Source organism: Pyxicephalus adspersus, chromosome 1, assembly GCF_032062135.1.
Source record: "Pyxicephalus adspersus chromosome 1, UCB_Pads_2.0, whole genome shotgun sequence".
NCBI classification, from domain to species: Eukaryota; Metazoa; Chordata; class Amphibia; order Anura; family Pyxicephalidae; genus Pyxicephalus; species Pyxicephalus adspersus.
This window is the reverse complement of record NC_092858.1, coordinates 31,529,920-31,545,548: the sequence shown is the minus strand read 5'-3', so window position 1 is coordinate 31,545,548 and position 15,629 is coordinate 31,529,920. Positions and strand designations below refer to the sequence as shown.

Below are 15,629 nucleotides of genomic sequence, written 5' to 3'. Positions count from 1 at the left end.
ATGTCAGGAATGTATTCATGCATAATGTTCCTCCTTAAGCCTCATACTTGACATATATTTGTATTTATCTGATCCTGTTAGGCTAGGCTTTGCCAGAAGGAAGTTCTATGGATGATCTCAGTGTAAGGGATTTGTACTGAGTAAATGGATCCATATAATACCAATTGCCCTAAATCTGACCAGTGTAAGGGATTTGTATGGAGTTAAGTGGATCTATATAATTCTGATTGCCCTGAATGTGTTCAGCCTGAGGGATTCATATTGTGTTTTATAGATCCATACAGCCCTGATTACCTGAGATTGGGAATTGTGTGTTGTCTGCATTGTGAACAGATAGATCTTCATGCACATAAATAAATAGCAATTTTGCTATTTGTTCAAAAGGATGACATTCAGCTCTGTTTGCTAATCTTCAGCAATATCCTATGATCATATTGTATGGAGTAAAACTAAGTTCGGAGACAGAATTTTTAGGATACAGATGTGACATGTTGTCTGGCTGTACTTTAAACTTCTTGACATTTATCCTCCAGCCATGACAAATGAGCATCCATCTCAGCCTGACCTACCCCAGGTATATATATCACCTGCCCAGAACCAAAGACCGGCAAGGCAGGTCCTCCACCACAAACCCCACACTAGCAAATCCTAAATATATGTAATTTTTTTTCTTGGCTTTGTTGCTGCTTGTCTTGTATATGTAAGACAATAAATGAATTTCTCTTGATTCATGCTCGTTCAGCAACCTATTATAGCAAAATTGTTCCTGCATCTTATAAATGTATGCATTGTTAATGCAGAGTTTGAAATACTTAAAGTTTGTGCAGTCAGCAGGATTTCAAATTAACTTGTGTGAAGGCCTTTGCAGACTTATGTATGAGGTGAGTACATTCGTAAAGAAAACCTGCATGGATTCAGAGTTTACCTGCATGCTTACACAATGAACAGCTACTAGGAGGTGTAAAAGTGTCTGGAAAGATGTATTGAACAACTAGTGTGTTAGAATTCTGTATTCTCTTTTCATCTATTGGTTAAAATGAGTATAATTATGTTATAAAAAGAAAAGTAAAGAAGTAATACAACTTGCTATAAGTTCATATAATAGCCTATTCTTCCAATGTCCTCCGGCAGAATCTTCACATCTGATGCTTCTGGGTTTGTGGTTCTTGCTGCATGCTTTGGTTTTTCCATCAGGCTTTCCGTCACTACATCATGTAGATGTGCAGAAGAGATCTGCATATGAAACCACAACATGTGACGGAGGACAAAAGTATCTGCAGTGCCCAAAAGTGGCAGGCATGATGATGCTGGTGCAGGCTGAAGCCCAGACAAATGGGTAATGGGACTTCTATTGCAGGTTGGCAACAAAAAGCCAAACCAAAGCCATAAAATACAATTAGGTTGCACAGCTTAGTTTGGATGGGTTCTGGTATTCTTGCAGGTGTTCCTTTTTGTCAACTAATATTAGAATTCTGGTTTGCTGCTATTTTCTTTATCTTTGTGATAGTGTGGGGCGTTTTAGGTCCTGATCTGCAGCAAGAAAGTTTTATTGTCTCTTTTCATTTTTTTCAGCAGTTCCTCTTTAAAGTAACATCTGGCTTTCTAATTAGACTGAATGCTGTCTCCAAATTTTTAATTGTCTGTAGTTTTTGTGTCATTATCAGCCTTTGTCATTTTTATGTGGTTCTGGGAAAGCACATATTGTGACAGGTGTAGAAAATGATGACAGCTCACTCCCAAACATTGTTCTAGTATGAGTTGGAAAGTAAAATCCATAGGAACTGGGCTTTTATTTGCTGTACCACAAAATGTGTGTTTTGTTCTGATTCTCCATTCTTCATACAGGCATTCTATTGTCGGAGTGTGGTGATAGGGGCATTGGAGAATGTATAGTATACATCTAATGTGTTTGCAAGTGCCAATGAGGTAAAGTAGACATATAGTCCAATAATAATAATTGAGTAATATAGAAGGCAGTTTAATCTTTTCAGAAAAGTAAATCTGCCATGTGCAAGTATATGGTGCGTAATTGCACATTATTCCAAATCCACTGACCCCAAAAGTTCAGCTTTAATGCAAAATGCGTCGTAGAACTGGCCAAGACAATTCACTGTATGCAATAATGGAATATTAAACATATTACATCTAGAGGTAGATAGTTAAATCCATCTGCACTTCAGTGTGACTTATTAGCATTAGCATGTTAGTTGGAGGTTAAAGGAAATCTTCCAATGGTTTCTAAAACAGCAAAACGGGCATATAAGAAATATTTTAAAATATTTTTCTTTAAAAAAAATATTAATTTCAGGGAATCGGGAATGGCGGAATAATGTCACTGTGTCCAAGCAATTGTACTGTACACAGGCTGAAGATTGAACTCTGATGGGAATTTTTTCACAACTGCTTTGTAAGGATTGTAAATTATAATGTTAGGTCCACCTTAAGAGCGAACATTATTTTTGACCTTTTCATGTGCTTTGTATATTTGTTGTATACCAGGAAAAATGGTAACATTTTACAGCATAGTTATTTTCTTCTGTTTGTTTTTGTACCACAGTATGTCTTTTGAATATTGGGTTCTTCCTTCATAAAACCAGATTACTGTTGTAGATGTATGAAATAGAGTTCAATTAAACCACCTTTAGCCTTGTTCTGAGTTTTCTAAGAAAATAAATGGCCTTCTAGGTATGGCTGCAGGGAACGCTCTTTAATCAGATCTATGAAAGTAGCTGTATATCTTAATAGCTGTACCTGGAAATATTCATTGCAGCAGCAGCATTAGATTCCATTCCATGCCGAGCATTCTTTATGTATCCACAGCTGCTTTAGGTGATGTATATTTGTGTCCTACTGGTTTTCTTTTCCTATATAAGGCAATTGTACATTCCATTATTGGGAGGGGATTCTTATGGCAAGGTCGGTGTTATTGCATTGTAAGTACAAAGGGAACCCACCAGCATTGGATTATGCAAACTGTCAATACCAACTTGGTATTGTATTTTAGGTACCATTACTACAATTTTGGTAGAAATAAAAAATGTATCATAAATGGATGTCATTGTGACCCACTGTAATGCAATTTCTTTGCAGTGAAGGATCTTCCAGTGTTAGGTTTCACATCTCTGGTGAGCACATTACTGGATTGTTCCATCTACATTGCAAAGGCAATTTATCATTGAAGAACAAAGTTGAATTTAGCTGACACTTAGATCTACCAGAAAAAGTCAATGGGTGCAGCAAAAGGCAACCTAAGGCCAACTCTACCTAGTGGCAAAACCCCGATTCTGTAAAAAAAAGCTTAGGGTTTTTTTTCGACTCCAAGAAGGAGAAGGATGAGTACGTATCACTCTATCTTCAGTTTAGGGCTTTGTCCTATTTATACTTCCATGGCATTTTTCTGGAATGTTGATGCTGCTTTTTAGGCAATTTTTCTGCTCAGCTCATTTATTCCACCAGAACTTGTAGCTTCGAGCACTGGTAAACTACCTGATGGTAATGTGTGGAAGGGGTGCCTGGATCACATGGCTGGCCGAACACAATTCCAATTCATTTAGCAAAGTGAGCTCATTTTAAAAGGTTTAAATTTCAGTTTGTCATTTACAGCACTTTTACTTCTTTTCTTGATTCCTGGGTTTCATTTTTCTCTAGTACTTGAGGCTTTTCATATAATTTGAGGATATCTGGTATACACAATGTATACATCTACATTGATATAAATATCTAGACCCCTTCATTGTGCCAATTCCAAAGTGGCTGTACACTACACAGGGTTAAAAATGAAAGGGTTTCTTTTCCCCCTCATTCATTTTATATAAAGCAACCTGAATAGGGAGTTCTATTGTCCCCGACCAGACAAATGGCATGAATGGCAGCAAAGGCTTGTTATTTATAATGTCATTGTACTTCACAGTACAGAGGTGGCTGATGACAGCGGTACGTCTCATTGGTATGCTGTGTTTTCATCACACAAAATACGCATACACAAAAGCTTCTGGGTAGAGGTCTGCTAATTTGTTTTTGTATATTTTTGTGTGTGTAACCTTGGCATAGTAATAGCTGTGCTTTGCATTTTACTTTATTTCAAGATTTTTTTTTCTCTTTTCTTACCTTGACTTTTTATTTTAGACAGTAATGGTTTATTTGGAATTCACTTGGAAAAAGGATGTGTTAAAATTTGTTTAACATATTTTTTCTAGACCACTTTTATTTCTATGTGTTATTAAAACATTCCTTGCTTTTTCAATCAGCAACCAGATATTCATCAAATTTCTTTTCATTACTAGCATGGCAATGGTACATTGGTACGGTATGTACATGGCATCCCAAAATCCTTATTCCAATACTCCTTTCTTTTCCCATAAATATATCCAGAGCTTGAAGTGAAAGTACAACTATCCTTATTGTGGAGTTTTCATCATTGATGGACCTCTAAATCACATAATTTCTAAAACGGCTGGTTTTGTGGCGTGTTGATCCCAGGATGGGATCAACAAAAGTCTTGAATTTTAGCCCAATTTCTACAATTCTGTTAATGAATGCCAGAATTATAATGACCAGTGGAGGCTTTAGTGTAGGAGAGTTGAAACCCTTGGAATGTGCCCCAGTACAAAGACAAGGTAGGAGAAAAGTTTGCTCTAGATTCAGGCACTTGTCAACCTATGCACAGCTAGGGCCCAGGATACAAGAAGGCTCCATGGGCAAATAAAAATCAATTTGAAGGATAATCCAGTTTCTTGCAGGCACAAGTGCCTCCACCTAAAGGTGCGTACACACTTCCAATTTTTATCGTTCCAATCGAACGACGAACGATCGATTGGGCAAAAAATCGTTCGTAAAAAAGTAACCAACGACGCCGACGAACGAGGAAAGTCGCTGGAAACGAACGACCGGACCGGCGGATCGGATTGGACGACGATCGTTGAACATCATTCGTGTGTACGGTCGTTCGTTGATCGTCCATGTTCAGAGCATGCGTGATGAACGAACGTCCGTTCACTTTCCTGTCGTGCACATAGTTCCTCTATCGCTTAAACGATCGTATCTGTTGTGTGTACAATATCTACGAACGATCGTGTCGTTACCTCTATGTGCAGGATCGGTGCTATACGATCGTTCGTGTATATCGTGCAGGAACGTTCGTCGTTCGTTTTCCGACGATAATAATTGGAAGTGTGTACGTAGCTTTAGCGCTGTTGTTGTTATAGAATGGTTTTGAGCTGTTTTTATCTCTATTTATCTAAAGCTCCATGATTGCAGATTTTTTTCGGTAATCTCTGTCCTGTACACCAAGGTAATTATTTTCTAAAAAAAATGTTAAGAATCAGATGAATTTGTTTCCCTTTAAACATCTATGAAGCAACCTTTCTGTTGGTAATTTACTACTACTTTTTTTTCCCCTGTCGGTGGAGGAACCTCATGAGATAAGAAGGCAGATCAAATCCCCAATGACCTAGAATTAGTGATTTTTATTATTATTAATATTAATATTATTATATCACAACTCTTTAAAAAAAAAAAAAGAATGTCAGATTGTGGAGTAAGTAGTAAGGTTTTAACAGACATAGATGTTCTATGGGCTATGTCCGTGATGGCCCGGTCTTAGAGGAAGAAAGTTAATTACTTTTGATCAGCCCAGACGTGAACTGGCTGCACACCATGGTCCTGATTTATGAAAGCTCTTCCAAGGTTGGAGAGAATACACTTTCATCAGTGAAGCTGGGTGATCCAGCAAACCTCAAATGGATCTGGTCCAGGATTCAAAATGTTTGCTAACAAATAGCAATAGCCATAAAATCCATTCCATATTTTCTGGATCATCCAGCTTTCACTTATGAAAGTGTATTCTCTCCAGCCTTGGAAGAGCTTTCATAAATCAGGCCCCATGTACCAAAGAGTCTGTGGATGGAAAGACTTAAAAAGATTCACCTGTAAAGTGTTCTGCACATGCAAGATTCCACTTGGTTCAGCCACTAAGAACAAAGTAAATACCCAGTACGTCCAGCTATAAAGAAGCAGATGACTTTTCCTTTGTTTTGATGCTTGATAATTACCTTATTGCTGCCTATGGACAATATTGGGTATCATATTATGTCACTGGTTCATGGATTAACAAGATGTTTAGCCTTAGCATGGTTGGTATTTATGTATTGCCTATTAATTACTTGATTATTAATGGTATCAGCCAGCATTTTATTTATTCTTGTGCATGTTTTATCAGTTTTAGGAGTAAAATCTGTTTTTTTTTCCTTCACAATAAACCGAGATTTCTTTTTATCTCTTTTCTCTCTGGGAAATTTCGAAGTGTTGTTGAGGAAGCATTTCTGCCTTTAATCTCAGTTTTAGGGATAGATGTAAAAAAAATTAATATAAAGCAAATTATTACTAAAAATGAGTGATAATTAAAAAAAACAGATAGGTCACCTAAACCAAAAGAAACAAACAAGATTAGTGCATAAAAGAACAGACTTCATTAAGTCCACTTCGATTGAACTAAATCAAATTGACAAAGTGACTTAGCAACTTAGAAGTTCCAAACTAAAGTTGGAGTTATTATTGCAGGGTTTACCTTAACATTTTTAAAGAATATCTCATTGCTAAATCTGGTGAGCTTTTGTTAATTTCTAATCCAATCCCATCAATGGACCATGTAATGGAGATGAACCATGGCAGACCCCTTTAAAGTTCAGGCTGTGTGACTACCATGACTGCCTCAATAGATATAGTAGAGAAATGTGCATAGCCACAGGAAACAGGAAGTGTGTTATTTGCAGAATTACCAAGTGAACGCAGTGAACACCTGAAAAGAAAGGAACTGGTGTATTCAAGACTGGTAGACAGCTTAGATATGCTTTAGGAAAACTTGGCCAAGAAACCCAACCAAATACCACATTTCCCTGCCACCACCCTGCCCAATCCTAGGTACCCTCTGGTTTTTAAGCTTACCTTTACTAGACTCTAGTTTCTCACTACTACCCCTGCTTAAGAAGCCAGTCTAATGATATATGCTTTTCTACACCCGGACGTACTAAGCTGATCTACTGTGTAAAAGTCCTGAGACATTCTACTGTACATATCTCCATCTGGGTACGCCTGGAGTCACAAGTCAAACCTAGTCCTATGTGAATATAGATTTTCATTAAATATAGGCCGAACGTTTTTGGGTCCTGCAGCAGAGTGGGATCTTCCATTTCTGTTTTCAAATTGAATCATGATTGCACTCCTAGTAAATATTGGCATTTTGCATTCCAGTGTAGATGGTTCCAGATGGCTGTATACCTACATTCACCCTCCTTGAATATTCACTGTGTCAGACAAGACTTTACTTTTTCTTCAAAACAGTCCTGGTTGGGTCGTGCACATGTACGATGGTTGTTCATAACACAAGTAATAAATGAGTACAGAGCTACCCCTAGGAACTTCACTAACAATGAGTTGTCTTTAACCTTAATCTAGTCTATGCAGTAGTGGAACTTGACCATGATGATTTTATTCGCTGTCCATATGTAGTCTGCAATTCCTAGCATTATTTTGGTGTAACAGAAGGGTTTTTAGGGTTGAGGTGCTTTAAAAGAGGCAGACTTGTTTTACATTTCTTTCAAGTCCATGGGTGGCCAAAACCTGCAAAAAGCAGGTCAAATGAAGAACAGAAGATGTCAACTCCAGGAAAAATGCACCTGCCAGAGATTCCTGAATCCACTGACGTTTGATTTTTAAACTGACCCCATCAATACCACCCTATAGTCCTATAAAATAACACGTAATATATGTACAATAGCATGCAGGATCCTATAGGTATCACTTTTTTTGTTTTGTTTTTATTTCCATGATAACCCCAGTTGCTAGGCTTGTTTTTTTTTTAATGGATGAAGCTGTACCAACCTTATTAGGCCTGTAATTTGTGTATTATAATATATACTGATAACCACATCTATAGATCATCATCAGCTCAAGTTATATTAGCTTTTTATCCCTCCTCGGTAACCCAGATTAATTACAAGAGAGTCAGTCGTAGGAAATAATCTGCACAAACAACCTTTATTTATGCTGGGTGTTTATTAGTTATCCTGATAGGCTGATGGGAGTTGATTTATAAGAAGCATTCTAATATAACGCACGTTATACAACACTGAGCTGAAGGAACTGCCCCATTATCACTTCCCGGCCTGTGTGCACAATTTAAGCCTGCAGCATTTCCAGCCTGATAAGCTTTTATTCAGTTTGCTTGCCTGCTCAGTAAATATGATTTAACAATGTGCGCTCAATCGAAAATATTTGTTTTTCTTTTCTAAATATTAGAATTCTAAAAAAATGTTCCATCTACGACTTTGTGAGGCTTGATTGCTTTTAGCAGAGGAAGATAGCCATACATCAAAAACCTATTTCTTGTCTCTCCAATTTTCTTGGAACAGCTTTGGGTATAGCAAGGAATTGGGAATTCAATCCAATCTCTTAAGCTGCACTGACATGCCCTTTAGTGACGGGGTGGTGGCTACAGCTGCCAGAGAACGCGCTCAGCTCCTAATGTACTTCTAACAGGGGCTGTAGATTTTCTGATTTGATTTTCAGAAATAATGGTCATTTCGTTGTGTACCCGTTGCTTCTTTACTTTCTAAGTGACCGTTGGAGATGTCTGATGTCTCTTGTAATTGGAAGTTTTCTGAATGTTTTACCTTTCATTTTTAGGTTCTTTCTGAGCTTTTGAATCAGATTGCAAAATTGGATACAACCCTTTATGTAAAAAGCACACAATTTGTATGTGAATACATTGTGATACCCATATATATTGAATACATTGTTTAGATGTGCCGAGAGTTATAAATCCAGTTACATGAAAGCTGTAGCTAAACCAATGGAGGTCAACACTCACAAGTTAAGACAGAGCAGCCCCGGCCACTTTTTTATTCTTTTGGAATACAAAACACCTCCTTATGTTTTAGAGGGTACGGGAGACGAAGGTGTTCTGCAATCCATCCAAGAAGAACTGGGCAAGTCTGATAACTCTTATAATTGTATAGCAATACTACATTTACATATGAAAAAGCAGTCCTCTGTATATAGACATATTGATTGTTGCCAGCCCCAAATTTGTTAGAGAACAAATGAGAAAATGATATGGCCGATAAGCGGCTGTTTGACAAAAATAAGTAACTTTTTCCTTTTTTTGAAAGGAAAATGTAATACATAATCAAAAATTAGTACCGTAAGAATTTGTCAAAAATTGAGCACTAGACAGCGTAATACTAATGTCCCCACAATCTAGGTGAAGAAAGTCCAGTGACAGGAACGCAATAGTCTGTTTCCCGACACATTTCGGTCTTATATGCTTCCTCAGGGAGGGCAGAGACGTGCAGTAAGCATTAAATTCCAAAACAATAGCTAGTCAGTAAAGACTAAAGCAATATTTATGTACATATCACCCAAAAAACTACTCACAATGTTCTTAAAGCATATTTAAATGTGTGCAACGTAAGGAAATGTATTGCAGAAAAGTACTTAATGTGTTATATATATATATATATATATATATATATATATTTTGCCCAAACACATTTTAAAGCACAGGTTTATTTTTTATTTAAATCTTTTTTTTTTGCTTTATCATGTTTACTGAATAACATCGACATTGCACTGCCTGATGTCACTTGTCGCCCAAAATGCGGAGGTTTTTTTTATTCATCTGTTATCCAGCAAAGTGCAGCTTCCAGTGTTTATCACCTTATAGAACTCTGGAAGCATATTTACATTCACAGAAGAATACAAGTGTAGTTTGTTGTCATATGCTTCTAAACTCACCCAGGCAGGATGTTTACTGCTAAGCTGTGTCTGTGACTGGACCTCATCTTCTATGAACAACGCATCACCGCCTCTGGGTTAGAACTGTTACACAGTTGAAGTCTCTGAATCATATCTTTTTTTCTTCTATTTCTGGCTATTTAAATAATCCCTTTTCTCCAGTCCAGCAACTGCTTAATCCGACAGGTGTGTATAAATGCAGAAATGTAACATCTAAAGGATGGCTCTGCTGTTGTCGTTTGGTTTTCCGATGTATATATAGTACATAAAAGTATCAGTGGTAAGTTGCCCTCTCCAGTACATTGTGTGCTCATTGCATATAATAAATGTGCACAGTACAAGCTGAGTATTGTCTCTGTCTTTCTGTTAGTCATTAGAAATGCATATTAGGTAAGGTATCGGATTATGGTGCTGTGTTATAGGCAGCAGGCTGCCAAGTAGACATTAAAGCAAGCCTGTTGGAGCCCAAATTTCACAAGCTGACAGCGGCAGTACAATGCATGCACCTCTACATAACCCCTTCCAGCACGAATGGTTCACCAAATCAATAGGATGCTAATTTTATGTTCCTGAAAGCTGGACAGCCTCCTTATGTATCAGTAAGATGGGCATACAGTAAAAAGTGATGTAAGCAATGAATGCGTAGTGAGCCAATATCAGTGCTGTAAGGGTTTATGCAGGGATTGTTAAATACCTGCGTTGTAGAAACCTGTTCAGTTTCTTTTATGGCATTTACAGTTTTCTTTAAGGGAAATAATATACTGCAGTAAATACCAGAGCTGTTTTTCTGTATAGCCAACACACGCCAGGGCCTGGCTCTAGACTGCTGCCCAATCTTCAAAAACAATCCTTCTGGTCTCCTATTGTTCCGACTCAATAAGAATGATTCTCAAAGCTCCATTACTTTCTGAAAAATCCTCTAATTTTTGGGGTATGTGCTGGAAGAGACATGTGAATGTGAAAAGCACATTGTGTTTTATGCACTTATTGATTTAGAGGTATTTTTCCGTCCCCTCGCCATAATAATGGCTCTGTTCATAGCAATATACAAAATATTGCCATTTCTATGACTACATCATCGTTCTGTACTTTTACTTGGTTATTTTTTTGTAGTTTGTCTAGCTGCCTACATTTTAGTGCAGTTGCATTTTTAATGATCAGTTGGTATTTCTAGGTATATGGTATGTCATTAGGTGTGTGTGTATATTATATTCATTCTCCAAGTTGGCTGAATTGCTTGCCCAGAACTATATATAAAAGAAATTCTGACCTTCCTATTATGCCAATTTCCATTTCAGTAACTGAAAGTCAGCAAAATAGTCGGGCAGCCAGCATTTTCAAAAGGCAATGTAGGATTTGAACGTGGCTTTGTTCCTTGTAGTTGTTGCTTGTTCTTCTTCAGCTCTTTCATATCTATATATACCTTTCTATCTATAAATATATTTTCGTTACCTTATATGATGTATAACCAAAAAGCCATTTTTTTGGACTGGTAGCGGGTAGTAAAAAGCAGGCACAAATCTTTGACACTAGGGACTGTGCCTGAAAATCCAGGGCCATTGGAGCAATGTTGTCTAGATATCAGTTTAAGCTCTGTTCTGTTTTGAACGCTGCAGCTGCTGGCAATTATTTTTCTCCTTTAATCTGTAAGTGGAATGCATTGCAGTTTAAAAAACACAACAGAAGGAGGTTGCCAGGATAGTTCACAGACAAGCAGGAACAGGAAATCCCAGCGCAGGTTTGGTCTCCCTGGGGATCCTTGGCGAGCGTTATGGAGATCAGCGCAGTGAAGCGCTCAGACACCAGCGCTTGCATTGATATCACTTTCTAAGCTACAAGCTGACAGCTCTGACCCTAGCTAGGGAAAGACAGGCTGAATATATGAAAGGTCTGGCTTGTCATTCCTTCTGTAGTCATATCTGCCTGCGAAAAGAAGAAAAAAAAATGTAAGGCAAATCTTTCACCTATTAGCACAATCCGTAAAACTAGTACAAAACTTATAGCACAGTAAGGCCTGACAGTTTTCTCTGACTTTGTTAGCATTGTCTAAACAGACCAGCTCTTCCACAACCAAGCTGTAATAATATTTGTCACAGCTCATGTGGTGCATGTACCACTAGTCATACTCGTCCTATTTAGATGTGGTAGTTGGCAGATTCCAGGCTTATCTGCGACCATAAGATCATAGCCATGGTCAGTGGAGCGTGTAGGCTAATGTGATAAACACTAGTAGTATTTGTTTGATTCCTTTCATTTCCACAGGGCATAATTTTATCCATTTTAAGGGGAGAATAAAAAAAAAGTGGCATTACACCTTATCTAAAACTAAATTTGTTGGCCAACAGCACCTGCAACGGCAATTTTTGAGTTTATTAGGTTTTATTGGTATGGTGCAGCATAAATGACGAATGAGACAGTTCCAACCTTGTTCCAAAGTTCTACAGGAAAACCATTGTTCCGTCATGGCTATGCTGCTGTGCACAAATCCAACTCCAACAAAACATGGTTTGAAAAGTTTGGCATGGATGAACTAGAGTGATGTGCCTAGAACCCGGACCTCAACCCTGCCGAACACCAAGCTGAATTCCAGCAGAGACACTTCAAACACAACATAAGCCTTCCCAGAAAAGGGAGGCTGTTACAGTCACAAATGGAGTCCAACTTTATTTTAATGTCAGTTTTGTAAAAAAAGATTTCACTTAATCTTTTATGAGTGTGATGGACAGGTTTCCACGTGAATCTACAGCAGTGTTTCCCACAAGGGATTCCTCCAGAGGTTGCTAGGGGTTCCTTGAGCCATAAGCAGTTTGTGTCTCTCAGGTCAGTTATCACTGACACCAATGGTCTTTTTTGGCTATCTGTAAAGATGCCATTCATCCCACAGGTCAGCAATGTAAGAGGCTTTCATCCCATTGACCACCGCACTAATGCACCATGAGCTCTAATTATAGCAGGGATTCCCGATTTCAAGAGTTCCTCCATGTAAAAAAACTCGACAAAGGCTGACCTATAGGTAATATCCCCCGTGTTATTACATATCCTGATACTTCAGTCAACTGAAAATAATCCTACTTGACCTTGTAAAAGGCATATGAGTCTAAATACTCAGAAAAGATCACGGCTCCACAAAGACCAATATATTTGTCCCTGGTGGAGACTCAATTTTCATTATGCACTGTTGTTAACTAACACACCGCATCTATATAACGGCACACTGCGTACCAGGTGGGATATTGATAACAGCACTCTCTGATCTCCATAAACTCATTCCTATATTTTTAAATATAGATTTTATCATTACATTTGACTTCTGGATAAGGGATGCACATTGTTAAAAAAAAAAAAAAAAGGAACACAGGCATACAAGGAGGACAGGTTGTAAAGGCTAAATGGGCCTGTATTGTGACTAGATCAGACCATCAATTCCTGCCATCACATGAACCCTTCCCAGCATTTATAGAACCAGACATAACGCTGTACGCTTCAGGGTCACAGAACACGCTACGCTTGAAAAGTTCTCTTACAAGATCAACTTACATGCTCGATTCTGATGTTATTGATGGAAAAAAAGAGCTTTGCGACTTGTGAATTCAGTAAAAGGCAGATAATAAATGTTTCATGTTATGACACATCACTAAATTTAGATGGGTGATCAAAACGCTTGTTACGCAGCAGGAGGTGAATGGAAAAGACACGGTGAAGTTTATTTGCATATTGTCCATTAGAGCATAATTAACCTTTATAACATTTTTACCTGCAACAAATTTGTTCATTCCTTCAGTTATATTTAATTAAATCTCTACCTCATTTTCATCATTCCCTCGATGTCCTTCTGGACAGAGGTTTTTTTGTTTTTTTCTATTTAATTTCAGTTTTTTTGCTGGAAGAGTTGCATTCAATTCAAGTTGCATACATTACACAGACAATGTGTCATGGACAGACAGATGGCCATGAAATAGATAAAATTTTTAATGGGAACTTCTCGTTGAACAGGTATCACAAATGGTCATTTAAATGCAGACTACAATATTTATTTTCACAAAAATAAGTTGAGCTGAGCGCACAGTTGTTCAAATATTTCTAAAGTTGGGCAGTGTTGCTAGATTTCCTCCTTACTTTAGATTACGGCCTTCGGCTGGGGCAATAGAAAGGAGCAATATGTTAGTACATAAGAACTGCAGGTACCTATTGGTTGCCTTTCCCTCTCCCAGTCTGTGTCTTATTGTATTGCGGATTACAAAAACTGGTAATTTTTCAGTATTTGCACCGGATACACTTTTGCAGTCAGTGTCTTTTTCTCATTCTGCACACACATACAAGACAGTAGTGATTGGACAGCTATAAAATACATATTGTGCAGAAAAATTGGCAGCTAGCACCAAAAAGGTTAACAAATTCTAACTTTTGACACATGTCTGTGCTGCCATCACTGTAATAGTTAATGATGATGGCTGTGGAAAAGTTAAAACCTAACTCGAAATTTTCAAAAAACTGCTCTTGTAATGGAGCTAGCCTTGCAAAGTTTAAATGGTCATTTAGGTTTGGGATGGTGAAAACAGCACGTTCCTTAATTACAGTGGAATTGTCCGATTAGTGGTCACAGACACTGGTTTGCTTAGTGCAGGGACTAATTCATGGTTCAGTGTTACTGAAATGATGATTTTGGTACAAAGCCTTGCAAAGTTAATTACAAAATAAATTTAAAAAATGGGAAAAAAAGCAAGGGATTAAAACATATATATAAAAGTGCTAGCCGTTGCACTGTGCTGTCCATGTAAACTATTTTGTACAAATGATCATCGTGCAATCTTTGTGTATATTTCTTATACATACACACACTGTGCAGAGCTTTAGTAATAATCATTTCCTTGTGTTTCAGGAAAAGGAAGATGAAGCAGTTGCTTATCTTGACCATGACAGTGACAATGAAGTAGACCTGAGTGCGCTCCCTGACCCAGACAAGTACCGCGATTTGGAGGAAGATGATCAACCCATGGAAGAAAGTAGCAGGTATGTCCTTGGAACATTGTGTTCTTTTTAGTAAAGCTATTTCAGGACCTGGAAGATTGCATTGCACAAATCCTTCCTGGAGCCACACAGATAATGTGAATAATATTGTATTATTATTGATCTGTTTCTTATTTTGGTAAGAAAGAAGGGAATACTATTTCGAATATGCTCTTTGTTTTGCTGTAAGTGCTGTACAAATCTGATATCCTCTTCCACTGGAACTGGTCTTAGCTGACTAGTAAATTGCTTCAAATAAGAGTTCAAATGTTGAACTTAATGGGATGCATTTTTTTATAGTTTGATCTACAGAAGAACACCACTTAAATCTTTACCTATAAGTCCTGCACATTCAGTAAAACAATTTGTTACTGTATCAGAACCAACTTTGTGGAACAGTTGAAGCCAAGCGGTTATAAGACGATACAACACGCATGCTGATACTTATCCCAATGTAAGAAATTTCAGTGGTTTAGCAAGGGGGATAATATATGGTCATCAGCTGTGACTTTCATACTAAAAACAGAGCTTTGTATCCAAAGTTGTATTGGGGTGGTAAATGGTATTTGGTGGCTTATGGTGGCTTATGGCCCCACAACAACCCATATGGTTGCCCAATTTTTCCAACTTTCCCAAGTTTTTAATTAAACACATCTCTGATATAAAATACAGGTAAATAAATACAAAAGCTTACCTTTGTCCAAAAACAATACTATTTTAATCCTCTTATGTCTGGTCCATTAAACACTGCCAGGGTTTGGAAATATGACTCACTCTTTGCTATTCTCTTGGCCCTTACCTTTTGAGCTTTCTTTTACTGAAAATGGAGT

General features: G+C 37.7%; 1 protein-coding gene across 1 annotated transcript in view; it reads left to right on the top strand.

The window, feature by feature from the left end:
• The window catches only part of DDX10 (DEAD-box helicase 10), a 123,871-nt gene that overhangs the window by 87,843 nt on the left and 20,399 nt on the right, over positions 1-15,629 (top strand). The window contains exon 9 of the mRNA XM_072407585.1: positions 14,672-14,802. Within this exon, the coding sequence (XP_072263686.1) occupies positions 14,672-14,802 (131 nt within the window). The remainder of the gene's footprint in view (positions 1-14,671; positions 14,803-15,629) is intronic.